Source organism: Trichomonas vaginalis, chromosome VI (genome assembly GCF_026262505.1).
Source record: "Trichomonas vaginalis G3 chromosome VI, whole genome shotgun sequence".
NCBI classification, from domain to species: domain Eukaryota; phylum Parabasalia; order Trichomonadida; family Trichomonadidae; genus Trichomonas; species Trichomonas vaginalis.
Window position 1 is genome coordinate 16,790,965 of NC_067208.1, and position 26,151 is coordinate 16,817,115.

A 26,151-nucleotide genomic window follows, 5' to 3' on the forward strand; every position below is an offset into this window, starting at 1 on the left:
TAGTGCAACATGTGATAAATCCATTATAATTGAAACAACAGAGAAAGCTACAAAGAAAAGAATCTCTTGTTTTAGAACAAATCGATGTTTTTCACAAAATATATTATTGCAATAATTTCTGCAAAGTTGGCCTTTTGAGAGGAAAATTGAGAACCCCGATGTATACTTTTTGACATTATCAAAAACTTTGAAAGGGCAAAAAAATAGTGTCAGATGGTTTTTAAATGTAAACTTTCTGACGAACAGACTATCAGATAGTACTCAAACTGCGGTTTTTAATTTCCGCACTTTTTTAGTGACCTTATATTGTATATGGAATAGAAAAAATAAGAAATAAATGAAAATTTATTGTTTATAAACACAAAAAATATAATATATAATATATTACATGAATTTCAAGATGTTATCATCTCCAAACAAATCTAAATCATTCTTATCCATATTACGATTATCTATAAAGTCTTCATGATGATCTGAATCATCATCCTTATCAACCTTTTCATCTTTTTTCTCTTCTTCTTCCTCTTCTTCTTCGTTTTCGTCTTGTGACTTTCCAGATTCACTTTCTGAAGAAAGGAAGTGTCTTCTCTTTGGCTTCCTTGGACTCTTTCTTATTGTTTGAGTTGGTTGTTCCATTTCTTCAGCTGTTTCTTCTTCTGAATTTTCTTTTTGAATTTCATCATTTTGAGATTTATTAGTTTCTTCTGCTGATTCTTCTTCATTTGTTTCTTCTTTAACAACTTCTGTCTTCTTCTTTCTTCCTCTCTTTTTAGGTGCATTGTTACTATTATCTCTTGGAATATTAACTCTTTCTCTTCTTCCTGGTTTCTTCTTCTGTTTCGTTGATTCTGTTTCTTTGATTTGATCACGAGCCATTTGACTTATATATTTCTGATATGTTTGTATTTGTTCTTGTGTTGCTGTTCCTTCATACATAGCTCGCTTTATTTCATCTAGTTGGTCTTGAGATAATTCAATTCTTTGTTCAGGAATTTCTTGTTTTTGTTCTTCTTGTTGTATTTGCTGAATTTGTTGGTTTTGTTGTTGTTGTTGTTGAACAGCTTGGTAATGATTACGAAGAATGGTACATGCGTATTGGTATTGTTGGTATATTTGCAAGTGTTCCTGCGTTGGTTTTTGTTTCAATCGAGTCAACAACTCTTGAATTCTTCTGATTTGAGCTCCCCAAATATTACAGTAGTTTTGGTATTGAACTAATTGTTCTGGAGTCAAGATTGGTGATGTTTGAACAGGTTGAGATTGAGAAGATTGTTGAGAATTTGTTTCTTCTTTATTTTGTTCATTACTTTTCTCTTCTTCTTTTTCTTGTGATTGTGATTGTTGTGTTTGCATTGTTTGGGTGATTTGTGGAATAGGTTTTGTTGGAGATGGAATTGGAGGAGGAAGTGGATTCTTTCGTGGTCTTCCTCTTTTCTTCGGTAAATTCGCCATCAAATAGTTTTGGTTCGTTGGAATTTGTGCTTGTGCTAAATTTGGAGATTTGGCGATCATTGAATCTATTGTTAATTGCTTTCCTTTCTGTTTGGACTTAGGAGTCAAGTCTCCGTCGATTTGAAGCTTAACTTCGTCGTTTTCGGAAATTTCTGCGTCATCATTTTCTGGATTTTCGTCTTCTTTGCCTGTTTGTGCATTTTGTGATGATGCATCTTGTTGGTGTTTCTTCATCTCTTGGTATTTGAAGTTAAGAAGTGCATTGTTCTGCAAATACAACATCTTTGATTCATAATCATTCAATTTGTTGAATTCATCGGCCGCTGTGTAGAAATCAAGCTTGGAGATTCTTGCTATGTGCATATTCTTGAGATTATTGTAGTATTGAATCTGTTGAATAATCTGAGAATATTGTTGGGATAATTGGAACATGTAGACGTTGTAATTCGTCTTGTCTGGATTGGCATATACTTGTTTGATGGCATTTGTAACTGTAATGTAGTTCGCTTGTACAAGAGTAAGATTCTTGAGTAAATCTGGCAGAGGAAGAATAGATATCTGGCTAGCGTACATGGCAGAACGATTCTCTTGTGGAGTATATGAATATTTGGCACGTTCTGCTGCAACAGATTCAAGTTCTGATTGAGGCATTTCTTCATCTTCAAGATTCGATGTGGAAAGCTTGCCTTTGAAGATAAGCCTTGGTTTCTCGGTTGCATCCTTGGCTTTTCTGGCCATTTCGTATTGCTTTGATTGAGTTATTTGTTGTAATAAATCAGATGACTTTTCTTCAATCATAGTTGAGGCAATAGTAAGTAGTTCTGATATCGAGATATCGCAGTATGAATCGAAATATTCGCCAAATCGTAAGAATAATTGTAAAGTTAAGGTTATCGCTTTTTCAGGGGTATCCTTGAGATAAAATGCGAGTAATTCTTTGAACAAAGGTATAACCTTGTCAGTTTCGTAATAGAGTAAAGCATCTGTAAAATCATTTTCGATATCTGCGACAGTTTCATGTTCGTACTTAACTTCGAAGTACGGAGGTATATCTGGCTTGTTGCAAACCCAATAGTTCATTGAATGTGACCATCTAACTGAGTAATCCTTGAAAAAGATAATTGGAGATAATTCTCCGTTTGGAAGTTCTTTTGTAAGGTCTACGTGATCAATTGCAGGCATATCGTTAGAATATGTCTCATCAAAGATCTTTGTAATTCTCGATCCAGACTCTAAATTCCAAACACTAACTTTCTTAAGGGAATTGATGCAAACAACCTTATCGTTATCAATTGCTTTCAAGTGAAGAGCCTTACCTTGCATAAGAATCGATGGAATGCAAAAACAACCGAAATTTTTATCAACAAAATGAATTGAGCCATCTTCTAAAGCAACAACAATCGTACTGCCGCATATGCATGCACATGAAGCTGGTGCTGCAATTTGAAGAGCTTGATCCCATAAATTTTTATTATCTTTTAATTTCAGAAGAAAATAACGATTTTCGTCGGATTTTATTTGATACCATATTTTTTTATCTTCAGGATCGACAATGTTAAATCGAGTTTTGCTTCTAGATTGATTAGGACGCGAGATAATTGTTGATGGAATTGGAATAACTTCCATACCAACTTCATTTTGAGTTGAAGTGAATGTTGAAAGTAAAATAGGATGAATTAAGTCAAAATCATCGTCGTCAACCTGCTGAAGCTCAAGAACATCTTGAGAAGAAAGCATCAGCGATTGTCACTTTTTAAACGAATACCGATCTGTTGAATTCCGAAGGATTGTAACATTTTAGCTGACCGTTTTAAGTTGATACATGTTTAAAACAAATAATATAACAATCAAACGCAAGTGTTTTGTTGATATCATGCTTTTTTTGTTTGATTACGATCAAAATCAACAATGATCTGTAACCAAGTAATATAATGCTAATTTATATGAGGTATAATTGAATATACATCAATATTTGAATATTTCTGTTGAAATTTAATCTTGAATAACGTGGGTGATTTTTCACCCAGCCGTAAGGGGCTCAACTTTTGAGAGTTTTACATGGCATTTGCCGGCAAATGCCATGTAATTTATTCTCAATTATTTCCCAGGGGGTGCAGGTGCATTTACCCTAAAATATTTGAGATAACTTTACATAGCATTTGCCGGCAAATGCCATGTAAAACTCTCAAAAGTGTGATCCTTATGGCTGGGTGAAAAATCACCCACGTTATTGATAAATATGTATTTTTGTGAGATAATGAAAAAAATCGTGTGTCTTTGTCTTATGATGTTTATTTTCGATGAATTATGATCCGAATAAAATTTACCGACCTGAGACCGTTTACTTTAGGATGTTAAAATTTAAAATGAGCGATTTTTCCTCTGAGGGTGAAGACTCTCCAGCTGATCAGATCAACCAGTTAAAGGAAGAAAATGAACTCCTTACTAAGAAAAATGCAACATTAGAGTCCCAAATTGAGCGTATGTTCGATGTTTGCAATTCTGTTGAAGCTGTTACTAACGAAAACACTAAGAACAAGGCAGCAATCAAGGATTTGACCTTGAAAAACGAGGAGTTGCAAAACAGACTTGATCATACATTGAAACAAAACCAAGAATTAAATGATTTACTAGAATCAGAAAAGAAATCTCACCAGCAGGCACGCAATGAAGACGCAAGTTCATTAAATAAGGAATTCGAACGCCTTGCTGATGATTATGTTAAGAAAATTAATTCATTGACAAACGAACTTCAAAATCTCAAATCACAGCAGAACACTGATATCATCAACCGAAAGGTTTTCAATTCTAAACTCGATAAGCTTTATCAGGCTTCTAAATGGCATTTTAATGTCGAAATTAATTCCATTGAGGAATTAACAAAGCTCCTACAATCCTCTGAAAATAAGAAACAAGAAGAGATTGTTATTGCCGAACCGCAGGATGATACAAATCTTAAAATACTTGTTGCAACTGCTAAACGTTACAAATCTAAAGCGAAAGCAGCATTACGTCAGTTAGAGCAACTCAGTAACGAGCTTGATGACAAGGACCAGATAATCAATACTTTGAACGAAAAAATCCAAAAGCAAGAAGACGAACACTTAAATGAAATCCAACAAGTTAGAGATGAGAACAGCTTGATTGTACAGAGTCTCCAGAAGAAGATTACATTAATGGAGAACCGCTGGACCCAAGAAAAGAACGAATTTTCCAAGTTTAAGCAAGATACAAAAATGAATCTTCTTTCTCAACGTAATCTTGTTCCAGAAGAGATCACAAAAGACAACAGTCCAGACGCTCATAAGATTATTACTCTCGAAGTCGAATTACAAGGTCTTAAATCACAATTAAATGATAAATCGAACCTTGTCAACAAACTAACAGCTGCCAAAGACGAAACTGTTGAGAAACTCTCCAAGGCCATGGCAGATAACAATAATTTACAGTCAGAACTCGAGAAAACTAAACTCGAATGCGATAATCTCCGAATTCTCTCCGAATCTTCCAAGAAAGAATGTGAATCCCTTCGTTCTTCACTTCTTTCCAAGCAGCAGACACAACAACAGCCGCAAATCGAGAAAGTTGTTGAGAAACCAGTAGAAAACAAGTCAAAACAACAAGTTTCTAAAAGAAAATACGATGATCTTTCAAACAAACTGAAAGAAAGTGAGAAACTTGTTGAATCCCTGAACAAACGTGTTCTTGAACTAGAAGATATATCATTAAAACAACGTGTTGAGCTTTCTTCTTTGAAAGACAAACTCGAAACAACGGAGAAAAGAGAGTTGAACACAAAACTCGATTTGCAGGAAGCGAAAGACAGTATTTCCAAACTTACACAAGCTGCAAAACAGCCCGAATCTATTAATTGGTCATTCCCTGATTTCGATGCATCTCTTCAGAATCAAATTGAACAAATTGGTCGACAGAAAGAACTCCAAAACCAATCGAAATTACAGAACATTTACAAGGTCATACAAAACTATTTCAAGCTGAAAGAGCTTTCCCTTGTTAAACAGAACCAAGATGCCAAAGAAGTATTCGACCGCTTGAGAGCATTCACGAATTCTCTCGTCATTGATTTCACTCTCCATTTGAATGGAAATCCATCAACATTGGAAGAATTCCTTGATTCAAAGCAAAAAGATGAATTAGTAATTAAACTCCAGAATTTGATTCAAAACAATGAATCATTAGTTCGTGATCTCAAGAACATGAATGAACAGATGAACACAATCAAATCTGTTTTGAATTTGCCGGCTTCGAGTAATTTCGAAAGTATTTCGACTCAAATTTCTCAACAACAAAAAGATATTGAACAAATGAAGTCAATTGCATCGAAATCTCTTGATTCAAAGCGTCAAATGAAGAAGGCAATGAATAAAGCATTGATTGCTGCTAACGAGATAAAGAGAGAATCCGAGAATACAGTTAGAGACATCAATGTTTTCGCTGATGACAATCAAAAGAAGATTGATCTTTTGCAAAGAACTGTTGAAACTCTTCGAACAAAACTTCATGATTCGGAACAAAACTTGGAACAGAAGACACATGAATTAGAAGATGAGAAAGACAAGAACGAGAAACTCCAAGATGATTACGATTTAGCAATTTGTGACACAGAAAACAAAGTTGAACAAAAATGTGGTGAAAAAATCAAAGAAATGGAAAATCAAGTTTCCAAAGCAGAATCACAAGCTAAATCATATAAACTACAATTGGAAACATCGCAGAAACTGTTGTCTAATGCAGATAGCAACATAAAGATCTTGGAACGCGATCTTGAACTCCACAAGAAGAAATTAGTTGATTTGTCAACAACATTTGAAGAAAAATTACAAACACAAAGAAATCAGTTAGTTGCAGTCAACAAATCAGCTATTGATGATCTCGAGAAGCAGATTAGTGATAGACATAAAGATATCGAACAACTCTGCCAAGAGAATTCATCAATTCAAAAAGAATTGAATGAGATGAAACAGAAATATCAGGCAGCTAAAATCGAACTTCGAAAGATGTCTAAATCATTGAAACAAAGTGAAGAAGTTTCATCAAGAGAGAAGAGATTATGTGAAGTAACTCTTCGTGCTAAACTTGCTGCAGCTGATTCACAATTCAATGAAAGAATCTCGTTGTTGACGAATAGTTTCAACGAAGAGAAGATGAAGATTCTTTCATTCGCAGCAGAATCATTCCCTCAGTATTTCTCTGGTTCAACAGTATTCGATGAACGCCAGTACAGATCTGTTGTTAAACAAGCAAGTGATGAATTGTCTAGATTGACTGAAAGCGATTCTACAATTCGTCGCTTGCTGTGTGCTTCTGAATCTCAATCAACAGTTGATGCAGTTGCACAAGCTATTATGTAATCTATAATTTTTATTTTTATTTTATTTTGTTTTGAATTTTCATATCTTTTTATTATTATTTATTGATCCTTTAAACACTTTGATATTTTAATAATTACAAAGCGTGTTTGAATGTGTTTAGTATCTCATTATTTCCTTGTGTTCTATTGAAGAGTAAAGTCAACTATATTTTTTATTTGTAAAAAATCCTATTATCTTCCCATTTGGTAAGGAGTGTACCTAGCGATGAATAAAATTCATCCAAAATTCTAGCTAATTGTGGTGGTGTATATATTATATTATGGTTGTTCAAGATTCGGCCACTTATTGAGGCAAATTCTTTTGAATCATATATAGAATGAACTATAATATCCTTGCGATAATAATGTCATGTGTTATGGTCGATACTGAAATCCATGAAAGAATCATTGAAGATTCCAAAAAGAGGTTTAAGCATGTAATTTTAATGAAAATCATTATTATAAAGTATGCATAACCTATTGTAACTGTGATATACATAAACTTACATATAATATAAAGGAGATTCTAGAATTAAGATAAATTTAGAGTGATCATAAAGAATATGAAAGAGAAGATGAATTGTGTTATCTATATAATATAAGAATAAGCCACTTATGAAAATGATATGAAGGTTTTATTAGAGAAAAAGGAATTTTTACAAATTTTGTTCTTATTTTGAAGTACTTGTTGAGGCATTGTACCTCAGATGAGGAAAAAATTTAAAAGATTATTACAAACAATCTTTGAAGACTTTCTTCTTCAATCAACATCTGATTGAAGACTTTGTTCCTCATCTGAGGTACTTGTTGAGGCATTGTTCCTCAGATGAGGAAGAGAAATAATATATTTAATAATATGTATGTGTACATCCCAGTCAACTAAATAATATGGGAATAAAAAATATTCTTTATTCTAATGGGCGCAAAAAAACAGATACGATCTGACCATATAATTTTATAGTCAAACCAAAAAGAAATGTTATTATTTTTGGATTTAATTTTAATCAGTTCCTTACTATGTAGAATCTTTAATTTCTTCAAAATTACCATCATTAATATCGATGTTTTTTCTTTGTCCGCCCTTTAAGTAGTAATATTTCGTTTTTTCGGTGGATATATTATTTTCCGAAGTTCTAGTTGTTTCTTCTATTAAATCAATATGATATACAATGTCATTGTACTTTGCTTTCCGAATATATTTGAATTTTTTGAATTTAATACTTTTGATTTCAGAATTATTTTCTTGTTGAGTTTTGTTTGATTCCATTTTAGTAAACGTGATATGTGATTCTGTTAACTGAGATGATTGTGTGTGATTTATTGTGCTTTGAGTTTGTTTTTGTATTACGTGTTTTTCAAATTTATAATTTTTGCTTTCCTTTGCAGAATTATTTGCTTGTTTAGAACTTTGATTCATTGATGCATTGTTGTCTGGTTGAGAGCTTTGAGGTTCTGATTGAGAATCTTCGGTAATTGAAGTGTGTGAAATGGGTGTTGTAAATGATGTTTCGAGATCTTTATAATTGCTTGTTACATTGGTGCATTCTTTAACTAAATTTAAAAGGGTATAATCACTCTTTTGTTCTTTGCTCATTTTTTTTGTCAATTTTTTTCTCTAAAATTTATCCATCATATTTTTATCTTTGAATCATATGTGAAGTAATTCTATTACAAGAAATATCATTAGCATCTGTGCCTGATGTTTCAGCATTGAACAAATTATGGCTACTCCACAAATGCTAATAACTCTGTTTTTCCAGCAAAGGGTGTCCAACAAAAATCTAACATTGATTTTGGCTTGAAACTCTGTGTGTGCGTAAGGGGGCCATTGGGAATTATATCGGTTATAGGGATGCGACGGTTTGAGTAGGGGTAATTTTAGCTAAAAGTGACACACCCGTGAAGGGTGTGATTACCGATCGGTAATTTCGACAGTTTAGAATTTAAAATTTTTTATGGAACTGTTGCGAGTTTCATAAAGAATTTAAGGAATATAAGCAAAGATTTGAATCAAAATCTTAGACCTAAGCCGCTCGATTCGCTCGCGGCTTCCGCGAATTACAGATCAGCAAAGATTTGAATCAAAATCTTCGAACTAAGCCGATCGCTTCGCTCGCGGCTTTCTTTATTATTTTAAATTTGCATATTTCCATCAAAAGTTCATAAGGTAAAAAATTTCGTTTATTTTTACTAAGAAAAAAAAAGGTTTTTGATAATAAATTTATTTTATTTCGAAAAAGTAGCAATAATCGTAAAAGGGTATTGATAGGCTTGCTAAAGTAACTAATTTTAGCTGTCAAATACTTTTGTATTTTGAAGTAAATTAGTATAAATTTGTTTTTACTTTTATTTCGAAAAAGTAGCAATAATCGTAAAAGGGTATTGATAGGCTTGCTAAAGTAACTAATTTTAGCTGTCAAATACTTTTGTATTTTGAAGTAAATTAGTATAAATTTGTTTTTACTTTTATTTCGAAAAAGTAGCAATAATCGTAAAAGGGTATTGATAGGCTTGCTAAAGTAACTAATTTTAGCTGTCAAATACTTTTGTATTTTGAAGTAAATTAGTATAAATTTGTTTTTACTTTTATTTCGAAAAAGTAGCAATAATCGTAAAAGGGTATTGATATTTATACCTCATTAGCTTATTTTGGCTTTCATATTCATTTAATAATTCACAATCTTCATTTTTAAATTGAAGTTTAACCCATTCAGGATTTAAATGATGTTTAATTAATCGCGGAATATCTGACATCATCTATATATAGCTTCTTTTATAAAAGATAAAAAAATAAATTATTTTAAAATTAATGTTAATTTTTTAATGATTTATAAATAAATATATTTTAATGCATCGTCTATATATAGATGTAACAAAAAAGTCACAAAACCCATTATGCATAATGCATTAATGGTTTTGTATGGTTGGTTGAATGGATTAGAATAATAGAATAAAATACAGAAATGATCATTTTGCAAATTATGGGAATGTGATAAGAATAAATCTTTAAATTTTGCAACATATAATAATCGAACATAAACAAGCATATTTATTGAAATAAATTCAAAATTTCGATTCGAACGTCATCAAATTTCAGGTACCTTCGAATTAATTAAATAGTAACAATAAAATCGAATTTGAAGGTTATAATGCTGTCTCAATCGTTATAATTAATTTTTTAGTGGAAAACTCCCAGGGTTCGAATCTATGAGACACTTCGTTTTTTCCAATTTGTTGGAGTTGAGATTTTAAAATCGTAAAATAATATTATCAATGGATCCTCATTAGCATAAATAATCATTTACTTCTCGTCATATAAAAACAGAATACACAATCAAGAAAAAATTAAAAACTTATTTAATTGCATTATGAATTGAAATACAAAAAAGAGCTTTAGAATATTATAGGCGATATATAATGTATTGCAATTAATTTATGATTGAAAAATGAATTTTATTGAATGACGTAAGGATATAAGGAGCAAGATTGAGATTATTAAATGTGTAAAAGGATATCTATAATATATAGAGTAGAGATGATGATTAAAAAATAAAAAAAAATTGTAATTAAACTATATTATTCAATTCTTCAGTATTGAAATGGTAAATAATGAGAGATAATATTTAAAGAAAAAAGGGAGTATTTAAAAAAAGGGGGGAAATGTTATAGTATAATTAGATTGAGGGGATATGAGCGAAATGATAGAGCAATGCAGACAATTGTGTCTGGTTCTATCATACCGGATACATTGCAAGTGCATTGTGCCCGGATTTGTTCAAATTCTCGCAAACACATTCTGATTGCGAGGATATGAGCGAAATGATAGAGCAATGCAGACAATTGTGTCTGTTTCTATCATACCGGATACATTGCAAGTGCATTGTGCCCGGATTCGTTCAAATTCTCGCAAACACATTCTGATTGCGAGAATTCGACCGACAAGACTGCATTGTCTGATCGTGTGATCAGGACACAGTCATACCGGATACATTGCAAGTGCATTGTGCCCGGATTCGTTCAAATTCTCGCAAACACATTCTGATTGCGAGAATTCGACCAACTACGTAAAACACTAAAACTTATTTTTACTATATCATTTTATTTGACATCAAATCTTTTTGTACTTCTATTATATTTAACATTTATATCAATCAATTGCTAAATCAGAGATTTTGAACCAAAACATGGATTGCATTTTCAAATTTAGCAATTTCTGAATACTTGAGTAATCTCAATAATGCCTGCCTTTCAGTATTCAAGTAATAAATTACTAATTAGAACAAATATAAGTGAAATAAGTCGGTGAAAACGAGCATCATTTGATATTACAAACAATTATTCGTAAATTTCTGGAATGTATGTTCGAGGAGATATATTCATTGATTTTTCTGAATGTTTATAAGTTTTTTGAGTCAATAGCCGAAGAATCTAGATTTCCTAGCATGAGTATGTTAAGTGGGCAGTAGAGAAATTGAGTAGCAAATCAGGCATTTCTGAATAGAATTTGTTTAAGACAAAAAAAAATTGATTCAATGTATAGTCATCTCAAAATCGCAGTTGAATAGCAATTCAATTTTTTGAGAGAAAAAACGTGCATGAAATGCAATATGATTTAATTATATTGATAATTCAAAATAAACATTTTGAATATTGAATAAATGTAAACATCTAATTTTGTTAGTCCTGTCTTTCTCATAAATTTATAACAGTATACATCATGAATTGCTTGGTTTTATTAAAAATTTGCAATTTGGGTCACATTTTTAATCATTAATATTTTGAAACTCAAAATCAAGACATTTTAATGAATTTTGATATATTACAGTTAGTTACTGCATCAATTCTGATGAAACAATGCGATTTCAATTTTCTGAACAAAAAATGCTCGTTTATTATTTTCGTGGTATGATGGATAAATGAATTAACAAGCCGAAAAGCAATCCCAAACTAGCAGAAAATGGATACTTTTCCATATGCGTTCAAAGGTCAAGTAGAATTTCTTAATTCGCCATCAAATTCAAATCATCCAGCAGGAAATGATTTGGAACTATAAATCTAAATTTCTAGTAACAAAGCTCAAAATTCTTCCAAATCAAAATTTTATTTTGGATTTTTTTCCAAATTACAAAATTTCATTTCGAAAAGAGGGTACTACATAGAAGCTAGTATGTATTCCTTAATTTCGACCCAAAATCAATTGGATTTCATTGATAATTCCTATCGTCTTATTTTCCAAAAAAACTATTTATTATCATTCTTTGTCTTGTATATAGATAGTAAAAATCTTCGTCTTAAAACTTTTCTTAATCTCATAGAAAAAAAAGCCCTCAAATTAAGCGTCCAGAGCCTTGCCCTCTCAATCAAAATTAGAGTAGTGAGGTTTACAAATCCCAATTCAATACACAGAGGTTTACATTTTATATTGAGGGGCCCTCACTACTGAGATTTTGGGAGCACTATAGTTATCATTAAGCTTGTTATCAAATAAGCTTTCAATGTGTCAATCCATCATAACATAAACAGCTATACTTTATCAATCCATGTTGCCTCCTAAGAACCATCTTCGGGCTGTTTATAATTGGCAATTTCATTAAATGTCGTTGTAAACTACTCACAGTAATAGAATAGCTTCTAAATTGCATGATGTCCTAAATTACGTATACATAAATGTACATAAGAAAATCTAATTTCATTTTGATTGTATCCAGCAAGAATTTTTGCTAAAAAGTCAGAGATTCAAATCACATTCAAATGATAAACACATTTTTAAAATATTCAATAAATCAGCTAATACAATTTTTCTGCAGAGATTAAATTTCAATCAGAAAATGCTTTCAAGGAGTTTTTTCACGAGTAATTTATCTTTTTCTTACTAAATAATATTTATTAGCTAAATGATATCAGAATATTGATTTAAAAGAAATTTGAAAGCTTATCTCAATGTTATTGTTTGATATCACCAGAAATAATCATTACGAAACATTTGAGAAAACACCTAGTTACGCTTATTATATATACTTGTTGTAGATAAATTAAAAACATTAATTATTTGAAAGAAATATAGAAATTCCTTATGCCAATATCATTTTTAATAGAACTTCAGAGATATAGTCTGCCATTTATTGAATATTAATAAAACAATAAAAATGGAAATCAAAAATTATTGCTTTTTAGACGAAGAAAGAATTCGAATTCAAAGTTTGTGTAATAATACTTCATTTCGTTTTTCCAAAAAAAAATCAAAATACATTTTTTCAGGTGAAAAATTTAATTTTTGATAAAATTTTTCTTTTTCCGATTTTTTTTTGGAAATACTAACAGTAAAATAGAAAGGGATAAGTACCACAATTTTATTTCCTATCAGATGATATGAGGGAATTAACGGTCATTTTTAAAATATATATTTAATACTTAATATTAAATCAAAAAGTATGGAAATTTTGAAACAAATGTATTACCGTGTGAACGTATGTAAGCTAAATCAGTAAAGTATTCTGATAAAAATAGTATAAATAATGTTTTTAGTCTAAATATCTTCAAATTAGAAGTGTAAAAATGTAATGCTAAGATTATCGTGTACAAATGAGATCCTTGAGCTGTCTGTTATAAAGGTTAGAATATTGTAAGCTGCAAATTAATATTAATAACGTGAATTGTATTAATTCTACTGTTTTATTTTGTTATAAAATTGATTATATGATAAAATGCTGATCTGTTTCTTTTACTGGATGACTATATGAAGTTGTATACAGTGATTTCTGTAGATAATTAGTGAGGAAAAAATATCTCACGATTTTATTAGCCAATTTTCTAAAAACTCAGCCATCTATGTATACACCCTAGGTGTAGTCTATGGCCACAGTTTTATGCCAAAATTTTGGTTGGAAGGATGTGATTGTGTACTCTGTATTTTGATTACAGAATTTAACGTTTTTGTAATCTTTAAATTTCAATACAAACGCTATTTTTTAAAAAGTACTTATATTAATTTCAAGAATCAAAATTTTCTAAAAATGCAACTCGATGTTTCAATTTTTGAAAAAAATAAAATTTGAGAAGTTAACAGCCATTTTACGATGATTTCATTTTTCCCATGGAAGGCATGTTCCACGTAGTCAACTACGTGCTTTGCATGCATTTTGGCTCAGTGCACGGGGACCAAATACATGCATGAAAGCTTTATTGAATTAAGCTTGTAAATTGAATCATGCCCCTCCTGAAAGGGAATCCGCTGCTATATTTGTGGGAAAAAGCTATGTTTTGGGCAATATGGCAGCGTTTCTTGAAGTTGCTTTTTAGCAACTTCTTCTTATTTCCACTGATACTTAAATCAGTGGAGAAGCCAGCCAGTCGATAACCTATTTGACTGGCAAATACAATCCCTCTCAGGAGGTAAAGATTAATTTCTTTAATCTATTGCTAAAGAATTTTAATTTAGATTCTATTTTCTTTTTTTAATCAAAAAGATAGGAATCCTGCCGACAAACAATTATATGGGCACCATCATTGATGGAGAACGAGTGATGAGCTCGTTCGGAGGTCGTTTGCCATCTCTCTATTACTATTTAAATGCTTAATAATATTAATTTAAAAAGCTATTACTGTATTTGATTTAGTGCATTGGTAAAAAAAGGGCCTAAAGTTTACTGGTTTCTTTCTCTCCAACACACTTTTTTTTAATGTTCTTTTAGCAAGAGAAGATAATATCTTAACGATTCCAATACAAACAAATGCAACAAAATATATGATATTGACATCAAATTAGAGTAGTAGTATATGACGGGTTGTGTGACTTTTTTTGTAAACGTAAGAATTCATACAATATTGAGCGATTTTGTATCATTTTTTTTGACATATGAAGTAAAAAATGTATGATTCTTACGGTTTTTATTCTTACGTTTTTGAATAAATCAAGATTTAAAAATTTTAAAAATTGTAAGACATTTACACTCAGCCCATACATAATGAAATAAAAGAAGCTATATATAGATGATGTCAGATATTCCACGATTAATTAAACATTGTTGAATAACTGAATGGAATCAAACTTCTTACGAAAAATTAAAACTTAGTTATGTTTATTATTTTTTATTTTGTATGAAATGAGTGAATCAAGATTCGTGACTGTAAATCAATTAATGAATAAACTTTCACCAATTCTCACCCAGGTTAAACAAGTAGACGTTTATTTTGATGATTACATACAAAGTTTATTTTATAAAGGTAAGTTTAATATTAAACCTATTGTTTTTGCATTTGATGGTAAATTAATCGAAAATTCAAAAATTTGGGAATTAATTCCGGATATTGAATTTATAACAAATATTAAGGATAAATGGTTTAAACAACAAAACCACCTCACTAAAGTTCTTTGTAGATTAATGATTAAAACTGAGGAAAAAGAATTTAACGAGTTTAAATATCATCCGTGTAAAATTTGAGAGAGGGTCAAAGTTGCTATTTGTCACTTTTCCACAAGAATATAATGGGGAAAAAGTTATCATATAGTTGATCTCATTCACTGAGGTGAGAGATGCATGTAGTGTAATGGGATAAACAGTGTGATTGGTGCTCTAAGTCCTAGGTTCGAGACACATTGGCTTCATTTTTCTCTTTTTTATTGACGTAAACTATTCAATTTTTGTGTTATCCATTCAAATTTCAGAATTTTTTTGCAGATTTCACGCTACATTCGAAGTTACCTTTTGTAACAACCACCACCGCCTACGAAAGACGAAAGTGTGTCACGATTTCACCCGGAAATCCGACGGTTGTTTAAGAGTAAGCACTTTTGACACCTACTCTGTAAAATTTTAGAACTTGGTAACGAAAAACTTCAGAAAAAATTAAACGCAAGACTATCAAAAGATAGAGTTGAAAGAGTAAATAAACTCGCTAATGGTAATGGTAATGGTAATGATGAAGAAGAATTTGATGAGTTCAACATTGAACTTTAAGAAATAAATGATTATTTGAATTTATGAAATCAATTATTTGATTCATTCTTTCTTCAATCTCTTCTATTCTTTTTGTTAAATCATCTATTTTCATTAATGAGGTGATTCTTGATTGAGGAATAGATTTCAAACTAATCACTCCTTTTATTTTTGAAATTTTGAATCCATCAACTTTAAACATTTTATTCAATTTACATGTTGTCAATTCTTCAAATAATTTTTTATTATTAGCATAATAGTCATTAAATTCTTCAACAGATGAAAAAATTTTTATTTCAGTAATTGGTTTAACAACGTTTATTTTTTGTTGAACATTTTCACTTTCATTTATTTCTTCCTCCTCTGTTTCATTTATTTTTAAAATCGGTTTCATTTATCATTAAATAAAAATTAGAATATAAGTGATGAAATATATTTTTTTAATTAATATTAAATCAGAAATGGCGGCAGGATTCTTTAAAAAATTATGGGATGGAATTAAGAAAGCTGCGGGTTGGGTTCATCAAAAGATTATTAAACCCATTGCAAACTTTTTGGCACCAGTAGCGAAAACGGCAGGAACTATCATAGGTGGAGTATTAGGTACTAAAGCAGGTAATCCGGCGATGGGAGCACAAGCAGGTAACGCAGTTGGTGGAATAGCTGAAGGAATACTTAATAAAATAGGAGGAAGATAGTGGAAAAATAAATTATTTTAAAATTATTTTTATCTCAGTATCGGTTGTAGTCTTTGATAAACTTTTTCTCCTTTATTTAAAATTTCTCTTATTGGGGCAGCTTTTGGTGTTATTGATTCAGCAACGTCACTAATTGCTTCTTTATTCTTAAATATCCAATTTGCTCCCTTCTTCAATGTTTCCCAAACTTTACTCGCTCCTCTTTTTACTCTATCCCACAGTTTCTTAAATATACCTGCAGCCATAGTTGATTATTTCATTAAAATTAAAAATTCATTTCCATCTTTTAATTTTGATTTTTTATTTAATGATAAATGACGACTAACTATTTAGTGCCAAACACTAAACCGATTAATGGAAATGTGTTTCATTCATTCGAAAAGATAAATGAAATATTCGCAAAGAATGACGGTAGAAGATATTATAGAGAACTTGAAAGTTCATGCTATGACTCTGATGCTCCATATTTTGATGATAAACAAACTCATTTAAGAATTACAAATCCGGCTCATGATGTGAACCAATTAGGTGACACATATATTAAACGCAAAGTTAAAGCAACTCTAGTTTCAAATAAATCTTTCACATGTGATGCCACTTTTAAATGCTTACGTTTATTCGTTGGTTACAAATCATCAAATCAAAGCTTTAAACAATTAGAAGTAGAAACCGAAAGAGGTGATGCCGGTTATCTTCAGATGGATTGCGCCCGTGAATCTTTCGCATTTGCAACATATAAACCAAAATCAGAAAGGAAAGTTAAAAAGTTTGTTCATTCGTTATATAATAATGTTCAAAAATATGATAACTCAGTATGTGGTAAATATATTGACCCTTCAGAAGTTTTCAAGAGAGCAAATGAAGAAGTTGATGTCACTTTTGATATGATTATTCCGGTAAATGATTTGTTAGCATTTCAGGCGTTCGATGATTATCCTAAATCATTTGGTGATATCATTCTTAAATATTATGTTTTCAGGGATACTTTAGTATTTTGTCAGGTTGACCCGTTAAGAGTTGCTGATTTACAAAATTACGTTTATGAAAAGATAACTGATGAAAATTATGAAAAGATTATGAATCATGTTTATAAATATGATCGCAAATTCCAACAAATCGGACTTCCTGCCAAATTAATTACAAGCTTAGCCGCTACATCTGCTGACGCAACAATTGATGACGTTATTATTTCATGCACAAAGATGGAAGTTTTAGAGGATAAATGCATTACACCAGGATACGGTTTAATTGAAGAATCAGTTAAAGCAATACCACGTTTATTTAGTAAGGAAGATCCATTCATGATTCTAGCTCAACATATTGACGTTCGTTCACTAAATGGAGGTTGCATCACTCCTGAAGGTATTAGCTCAGATTTCTCATACGCTCTTCATAATGTTACAGATGTTGTGTTATCATTTCCGAAGAATGCAATGCAAAGAACAGTTTTAGAAAATCCAATGCTTCGAGGTCTTCAGGTCACTATAGATTCCAGAAACTTCCCCGATCAAGCGATGACAACAGTGGGTGACATATTCTTTACACGTATGCTTCAAGCTTCTGATTTAGATGGAGTGAATGAATGCACGGAAGAATACGAGGACTCATTAACTAGACCACTAAATGATGATGATGGCAAGCCATTAACTAGAACATGGAAAGACCAAACTTCATTCTTATGCACTATTCCAGTTCAACGTGATGGAGCGGGTATATTCTTTGATGGATTAGAAACTTTCAACTCACAAGTTACAGTACAAGTGAAAGCTTATCCAATCATTCAGGGTGAAAATGACACTTACTGTTCAAAGGTGACAAATCCTCCTCAGGTTTGGTTTACTAGGACTACATATTGGACATGGACACCGGATGAAGGTTTGAAATATCATCCAACAGGTACACCACCGCAGTATAGAAGTTCATATGATGAAATATTGATGAATAGAAATGTTTAAAATTATAAATTTATTTTTGATTAAATGGATTTAAATTCATCCACCCCTTATGAAGAATTAGCAGGCGTATATAATACATACGTAGATGATATGATTAATGAAGCATTGAGTGATAATAGAAATGCTCTATCTAAGGAAAAATTAATGAAAATTCCATATTCTGAATGTTACTTAAATTCAATCACTGCAGCAATTGGTAAACAGAATAAAGGTAAAACATTAACAATATTAAAACAAATTATCATTATTGCTAACACTTCCCCCCATTCACATGTGTTAATTTATATCAACCGTTCAGGTTCACCTTCAGATGATACATTTGAATCTTTAAAGCATTTAATCAAAATTCCAATTATTTATTTATCACAAGAAGAAGCAGAAAATTATTTAAAAAACTTTTTAATGTATAAAGAATTATATAATACAATCAAGAAGCAAGGATTAGAGGATAAAATTATTGATAAACAACAGGATGAATTATTTGAAACACTTTCTATTTCAAATTTTTGATAGAGAATTTTTGCATTCACTCATTTTTCTAGATGATGCAGTGAAATCAAAACTAATAACAAATGAGAAATCATATTTTAATCAGTTATTAACTCAATGTCGACACATTCAGTGTTCATTCTTTATGGCTGTTCAATACTTCAAAGCATTAAGCACAAACATTAAATCAAATCTATCAACACTTTTCATTTTCAGTGGGTTTAGTCGTCAACAGTTGAACGTTATGCTTTATCAAGTGAATTTACCAATGAGCATTAATGAACTTTACACACAATATCAGCAATTAGGTGAACATGGAAAAATAATAGTTGATTTAAATAAAGGAAGTGTTAAATTTGATTAACTTTTTATAATTAATTTTTATTTTTTATTTATAATTAAACATGACAGAAATAGCAAATCTTCTACAGGTTCCATTAAAACAAGGGACAAACAAAAGGGGTGCATATAATAGAACTATGAAAGTTCCTGATGGAATGAAAGAATTAGTTCATATTGTTGCTGGTCTTCAAAAAGATGTTAAACAAATGAGAAACGTTTTAACATTACCAGAAGCTCAAGCATATGCCAAACGTCATGGTCCAAATTGGGAAGCACACGAAGCAGACATTACGGGTCCAAATGGAAAACCTGATGGTATAAATGAAGTTTTCGTTACTGATGGTCAAGGTAATATTAAAGTCATAAATGGTTACAAATTAACTATAAGTGATTATCCTAAACGTAAAGCATATAATGAACGTTATCCTATGCAATTTGATGAAAATGGAAAAGCTGTTAAACAATACATTGGAGAAGGTGAAAATGGTCCAATTAATTCATACCGTCATAATCCATATTCTTATTTCAATGAAGAATTAAATGCTATTGAAGAGGGACCGGATGGATTACCACGATATTCTAACCAGTTTGATGGTCAATATGCAAATATTAGACCTGAAATTTCAGCTAAGAAATTCTTTAAAGTTGCTTTATTCGATCCAGTTTTCGCAAATGTTAAAGATGAACTTAAACAGCAATTCCAACCAATTATAGTAGCAAGAATTGCATCAGGTGCTTTATCTCAAGCATTCAAAGATTTAATTAAGAAACCATTATATCAGCAACGAGGTTTAACTTATGATTTAGTTAAGGAATCAGATAAAAGAAAATTTGAGAAATCAGTTGATTATAAGAATGCAATTAATGAATATATTCGGTCTATTAATTTCGATGAAACAGCTAAAAATCAACTTCATGAACAAATACAGGGAATAATAGATTCAAAAGTTCCAGCAAAATAAAAGTTTAAATATATTTTTTTTATTCGAATATAAATGAGAAGACGTTTCACTAGTCAAAAGAACACTAACGCAAAAGCAGAGATTACGGTTGGTTATAACGTAAATGATGATAAATCACGAATTATTCAAAATGTTAAAGTTAATGTTAGCCCTGAATTAACAAGGTCAGCAACTCAACCAAATTTATTAACTCGTGACTTACCGAAAAAGGAGGATGAGAATGAAGAAAACCATGAGAATGGAGACCCAATCATTTTATCTGAACCTGGTAAAGAACCTGTTGAAATTCCCACTTATCCAACATACCCCCCACCTCTTTCATCAAACATCGAGAACCCATATAAAATAGACATCAATTCTGAATTAATGAAAATTTACCGTGATATAATAATTAATAATTATGATTCAATAATAAATTTAATTGACCAATCCGGTTTAATTATTTTACCTTATGAATCATTAATTCACATTATCGCCATTCTTTGTGATGTTCAAGATTCAGACGTTAAGATTCAATTTTTCATAGATGATGAGGTTTCATGCTGTGGAACAGTTGCAAAAATAAATCCTATAAAGGATATTAGCACAATTAAGATATCAAAGAATGGAACAACAACTAAACTTCATTTAACATATAATAATATTTATAATAAAATAGTTGATGAATATAAATATCACTTGAAAAATTCTTGTTAAGGCTATTTAATATTCAAGCATTAACATTATCGAATAATAATCCTTTGAATCATAATCAATAATAATTGACCTTTCACCAGTTTCTATCGTTTGTTTTATTTCTTTTTGTTCCCACTATCCGGATCAGTCATTGTAATTGTTTTTGTTATAGTATCAGCTTTATCTTTAACTTCAATCTTTTTTCCATCAGGATATTTAAACCAAAATTCCAAAAATTCGATATTGTCAATCTGTTCATATTTTAATCTATCAATTACATTTTTAATACCATCTGAAAATCTTATGAAATGGTCATTATATGGGTTTGATTGAACTAAATTTGAATGAAGTGAAATATAACCTGTTGATGAATATGACATCGACTCATATTTTTGAAAACACTAAAATTTATAACATGAATGAATTTCTTATTCGTTGAATTTATGAATTCTTGAGTAATCTTATTCTAGTTTTATTTATCACTGGAAAATAACGCTTTACACATATTTTTATCGTAATAAAAATGTCAATTATCAATATTATTTCGAATAATAGTTGTGAATTAAATTTAACAGTTAGTGGAATTTATAATGTTACTCTCGTTTCTGTGAGTGGTAAATTTAATCCCATTCTTTTAGACCTTCAGATTATATATCATTTATTAAAGATGACCATGAAAAAACGTATGATATGTATATAAATAATGTGATAGCGAAATGGGATATTAACACGATTTTAAGTTATTTAAATGAATCATTTATCGTATGGTATGAAGAAAATTTTAAATCAAAACCTGATAAACTTTTTGAACTTGATGAAATAAATAACCTTTTAAATTCCGCTGAAATTAAATTTTGTACTCCTCATCTTCGTTCATTGTTGGGGATATTAAATTTTGAAAAAGATGTTGGGGATGTTTTGTATTCTGACACCGGATCCAATTTCATTTTAATCAAATGTGATAAAGTTAATACCCCAATGAGATTTTCACATCAAACATTAGACCCTAACTCTTACCCATCAATACAAAACATTTTATCCATCAACTTAAACACATTTTCTTTATCATATCCGTTTCAATTATCCGGGAATTCATTTATTCTTCATTCAAAAGATTTATCAAATATTAAATTTAGAATAACTGACCTATTTGATTGTGATTTAGAATTTATGAATGAAATATTATGGCAATTTCAAATAGAAAAAATAGCTGATGAGATAACGGATTAAATATTTATTTTTAAATCATAATAAATGATTAAACAACAGCAACCACAACAACTTAAGGCGCAAAGCACCCAGGTCCTTCAGACCATTACATACGCCATATATGCATATAATTCAAAGACAGCAGAAAAACACAAAGGTTGAAATATGGAGATTTGGAGATAGTATTGAAAAATGACCATTTCGAATTCGTTTGCAAAGGTGGTGCAGTGATATCAAATATAAAAGAAATTTTATTTATGAATTCAAAAATTAAAGGTATAACGGATGATATAACATCAATTCCACTAGAAGAACAAAGATATTACGCATTAAATGCATTTCCTAAAGTTTTGAAGATTGGAAGATTTAATTTAAATGAGGAATTCATAAAAGGTTTCCTTAATGACATAATGAAGAAGGCAGATAAGGAATATGTTAATGGTGAATTAATGAAGAAGGCAAATTTGGTTTATGTTGATGAAAAAGATAATGAAATTAAAGAAAGGGTTGAATGGTATCATGAATGGACATCAAAGATTTTAAAAACTAAAGCTGATACAGGATGGGTTTCGGGATGTTTAGACCTTAAAGCAGATAAAACTTATGTTAATGATGAGTTAGAGAAGAAGGCAAATTTGGTTTATGTTGATGAAAAAGATAATGAAATTAAAGAAAAGGTTGAATGGTATCATGAATGGACATCAAAGATTTTAAAAACTAAAGCTGATACAGGATGGGTTTCAGGATGTTTAGACCTTAAAGCAGATAAAACTTATGTTAATGGTGAGTTAGAGAAGAAGGCAGATAAGGAATATGTTAATGAAATATACCAAAGTTTGATAGGAACAACTAAAAATATTGAAACTATTGTTGGTGACTTTTCTGTCAATGAAGAAAATAAATATTTTAGATGGCAGTTTGTACAATCCTTAAAAAATGGTACACGGTGTAAACTCATTCCGAAAAATAACAATGAAATGTATGTAAGCTATAAAAAGAATGATGGAACACAAGTTAAAGTTCCATTAGACAACAACTGCTACTTAAACTTAAGAGTTTATGAAATGACAGATATGACATTGCCTGACCCAGCTCCAGCACCATATTATTATGACTATGGAGATGACGACAGAACACCACATGTAGATGAACAAAAGCTAACATTATATTTAGATTATTATAGATATAAAAGATATAATGCAATAGAAAAAACGAGAATAGTATATTATTATACAGATGACAGAAATAAATATTATAGTCAAGATTTTACCTACCCTGAAAACATAAGATTATATTATAAAAAATATTCTGACACAAACCAGAAGAAACCTGAAATAGTTGCACTATATTTTAAGTTCAAAAGAGACAATCCTATATTATCTCATATGTTTGATTTAATGAACCCAGTAGGTTCTATTTATACATCTATGGATGCAAGAGGTCCTCAAGTAATGTTTGGTGTTGGTGCATGGGAACAAATAGTTGACAGGTTTTTGTATTGTGCAAACTCTTCAAAGGAAACAGGTGGAAGTAAAACGATTCAGGTGAAAATTTACCTGCACACAGTCATTACATAGATTTAAGTACATCTCAAGCGGGTTGGCATAAGCATAGATATTGGGATTGGTCAGGAATGACAAAAGGTAAAGGATATGATGTTAAAGATGATGTTAAGTTTGCTATAAATTGTTACTGGAGTGACACTCAGGGAGAAGGAAACCATACACATTTCGTTTCAGGATATACACAAACAACGGGACAAAGTAAAGAATACATGCCACCATTTATGACTGTATTCGCATGGTATAGAGTTCAATGAATCATTTATTTTTATCATAAACAACCAAAAATATATGTTTACGTTAATGGTTTCAAGTCATTCAATAATTATTTATTTTTGAATAACTGATAGGGTCACCGGATCACCAGGTCACCAGGTAATTTAACTTCTCTGAAAAAATGAGACAACATGACATTTTGACAACAGTGACGGAAATAAATTTTTATCATAAACAACCAAAAATATATGTTTACGTTAATGGTTTCAAGTCATTCAATAATTATTTATTTTTGAATAACTGATAGGGTCACCGGGTCACCAGGTCACCAGGTAATTTAACTTCTCTGAAAAAATGAGACAACATGACATTTTGACAACATTAACAAAGGAAATAAATTTTTATCGTTAATGTTTACGTTAATGTTTACGTTAATGGTTTCAAGTCATTCAATAATTATTTATTTTTGAATAACTGATAGGGTCACCGGGTCACCAGGTCACCAGGTAATTTAACTTCTCTGAAAAAATGAGACAACATGACATTTTGACAACATTAACAAAGGAAATAAATTTTTATCGTTAATGTTTACGTTAATGTTTACGTTAATGGTTTCAAGTCATTCAATAATTATTTATTTTTGAATAACTGATAGGGTCACCGGGTCACCAGGTCACCAGGTAATTTAACTTCTCTGAAAAAATGAGACAACATGACATTTTGACAACAGTGACGGAAATAAATTTTTATCATAAACAACCAAAAATATATGTTTACGTTAATGGTTTCAAGTCATTCAATAATTATTTATTTTTGAATAACTGATAGGGTCACCGGGTCACCAGGTCACCAGGTAATTTAACTTCTCTGAAAAAATGAGACAACATGACATTTTGACAACATTAACAAAGGAAATAAATTTTTATCGTTAATGTTTACGTTAATGTTTACGTTAATGGTTTCAAGTCATTCAATAATTATTTATTTTTGAATAACTGATAGGGTCACCGGGTCACCAGGTCACCAGGTAATTTAACTTCTCTGAAAAAATGAGACAACATGACTTTGACAACATTAACAAAGGAAATAAATTTTTATCGTTAATGTTTACGTTAATGTTTACGTTAATGGTTTCAAGTCATTCAATAATTATTTATTTTTGAATAACTGATAGGGTCACCGGGTCACCAGGTCACCAGGTAATTTAACTTCTCTGAAAAAATGAGACAACATGACATTTTGACAACAGTCATGGAAGGAGGATGCAGTCCAAAAATAAAGTTAGTTTTAAAATTATTTTTATTTTTTTATTTCTATATAAATGACAGCAACAAACAACAACAGCAACTATATCGTTTCTGATGAATTAGTTATTGATTCATTAGTTGAGGAATTAGCTGATTCATTAGTTGATGAAAAAGTTATTGATTCATTAGTTGATGAAAAAGTTATTGATTCATTAGTTGAGGAATTAGTTGTGGCAGAAACTAAAACCCTTAACGAAAGAATTGGTGAAAACAAGATTGATTTACATAACTACTTCAAACATGATGGAGGAAGAGGAAGGAAAACTGGTATGGCTTTATTAGTAAATAAAATTTCAAATTTAACGATTATAGATGTTGATATCAATAAATCATACAATGATGAACTTAAAGAAACAGTTAGAAAAGACATTTTATCAAAACTTTCGGATAAAGATGTTATCGTTAAAACCGCTTCAGGAGGTCTTCATATTTATTGCAACACTAATTTCTTCTATGCAGTTTCGAACAGAATGATTAAATGTTATTCCTGCAATGATTATGATATTGATATAATGACTTCAATGGATGATTCAAAGCGTTCATTAGTAGTTATGGCTGATTCAAGAGTTCGCAAGAATGCAACAGAACCAATCAATACATACTCATTCATTCGTGGAAGTTATGACTCAACATTAACCAGAACAGTGAATGATATATTAAATGATTTGAATATTAAGGTAAGAGTTGAACAAAAGAATGAAGAAATAAAGACTATCATGAATGGAAACAAAGATGTAAACATTGACGATAAACTAGCTCAGAGCATAGTTGATGGCATCTGTGATTTTGAAGTACATAATGACGGTGGAAACATGAATTTAGAAAAAGAAATAACATTATTCACACTGTTTCAAGCAATTAATTCGTTACCTAATCATTTGATTAATGAAGCATACGATAACGTTTATAACTTCTGCAGTTTAACAGAAAATGCAAAAAGTAATTTTGAAAAAGCACGTGAAAGATATGCATATTTA

General features: G+C 30.5%; 5 protein-coding genes and 1 pseudogene across 6 annotated transcripts, besides 2 other annotated features; 3 read left to right on the forward strand and 3 right to left on the reverse strand.

Annotated features, from left to right (window-relative positions):
* Nucleotides 1-44: 44 nt before the first annotated feature.
* TVAGG3_0878740 (quinoprotein alcohol dehydrogenase-like family) lies at nucleotides 45-3,189 on the reverse strand (the record flags this gene model as incomplete). Its single annotated transcript, XM_001309350.1, has 1 exon — nucleotides 385-3,189. The coding sequence occupies one exon, from the start codon at nucleotides 3,187-3,189 to the stop codon at nucleotides 385-387; it is 2,805 nt and encodes a 934-aa protein (XP_001309351.1).
* Nucleotides 3,190-3,713: 524 nt separating this feature from the next.
* On the forward strand, nucleotides 3,714-7,057 carry TVAGG3_0878750 (A-type inclusion protein-related family; the record flags this gene model as incomplete). Its single annotated transcript, XM_001309349.2, has 1 exon — nucleotides 3,819-6,824. One exon carries the CDS (start codon nucleotides 3,819-3,821, stop codon nucleotides 6,822-6,824), a length of 3,006 nt encoding a protein of 1,001 aa, XP_001309350.1.
* Nucleotides 7,058-7,838: 781 nt separating this feature from the next.
* TVAGG3_0878760 (uncharacterized protein) lies at nucleotides 7,839-8,417 on the reverse strand (the record flags this gene model as incomplete). The annotated part of the gene is made up of 1 exon (XM_001309348.2): nucleotides 7,839-8,417. The coding sequence occupies one exon, from the start codon at nucleotides 8,415-8,417 to the stop codon at nucleotides 7,839-7,841; it is 579 nt and encodes a 192-aa protein (XP_001309349.1).
* A 270-nt stretch (nucleotides 8,418-8,687) lies between these two features.
* Nucleotides 8,688-9,451: a mobile genetic element.
* A 7,035-nt stretch (nucleotides 9,452-16,486) lies between these two features.
* On the reverse strand, nucleotides 16,487-16,702 carry TVAGG3_0878780 (uncharacterized protein; the record flags this gene model as incomplete). Its single annotated transcript, XM_001309347.1, has 1 exon — nucleotides 16,487-16,702. One exon carries the CDS (start codon nucleotides 16,700-16,702, stop codon nucleotides 16,487-16,489), a length of 216 nt encoding a protein of 71 aa, XP_001309348.1.
* Nucleotides 16,703-17,836: 1,134 nt separating this feature from the next.
* Nucleotides 17,837-26,151: part of a mobile genetic element that runs on past the window's edge.
* On the forward strand, nucleotides 19,306-19,905 carry TVAGG3_0878800 (uncharacterized protein; the record flags this gene model as incomplete). Its single annotated transcript, XM_051250345.1, has 1 exon — nucleotides 19,306-19,905. A coding segment is annotated over one exon (600 nt), but the record flags the coding sequence as incomplete, so codon positions are not given.
* TVAGG3_0878810 lies at nucleotides 22,135-23,908 on the forward strand (annotated as a pseudogene). Its single transcript has one exon. A coding segment is annotated over exon 1 (1,774 nt).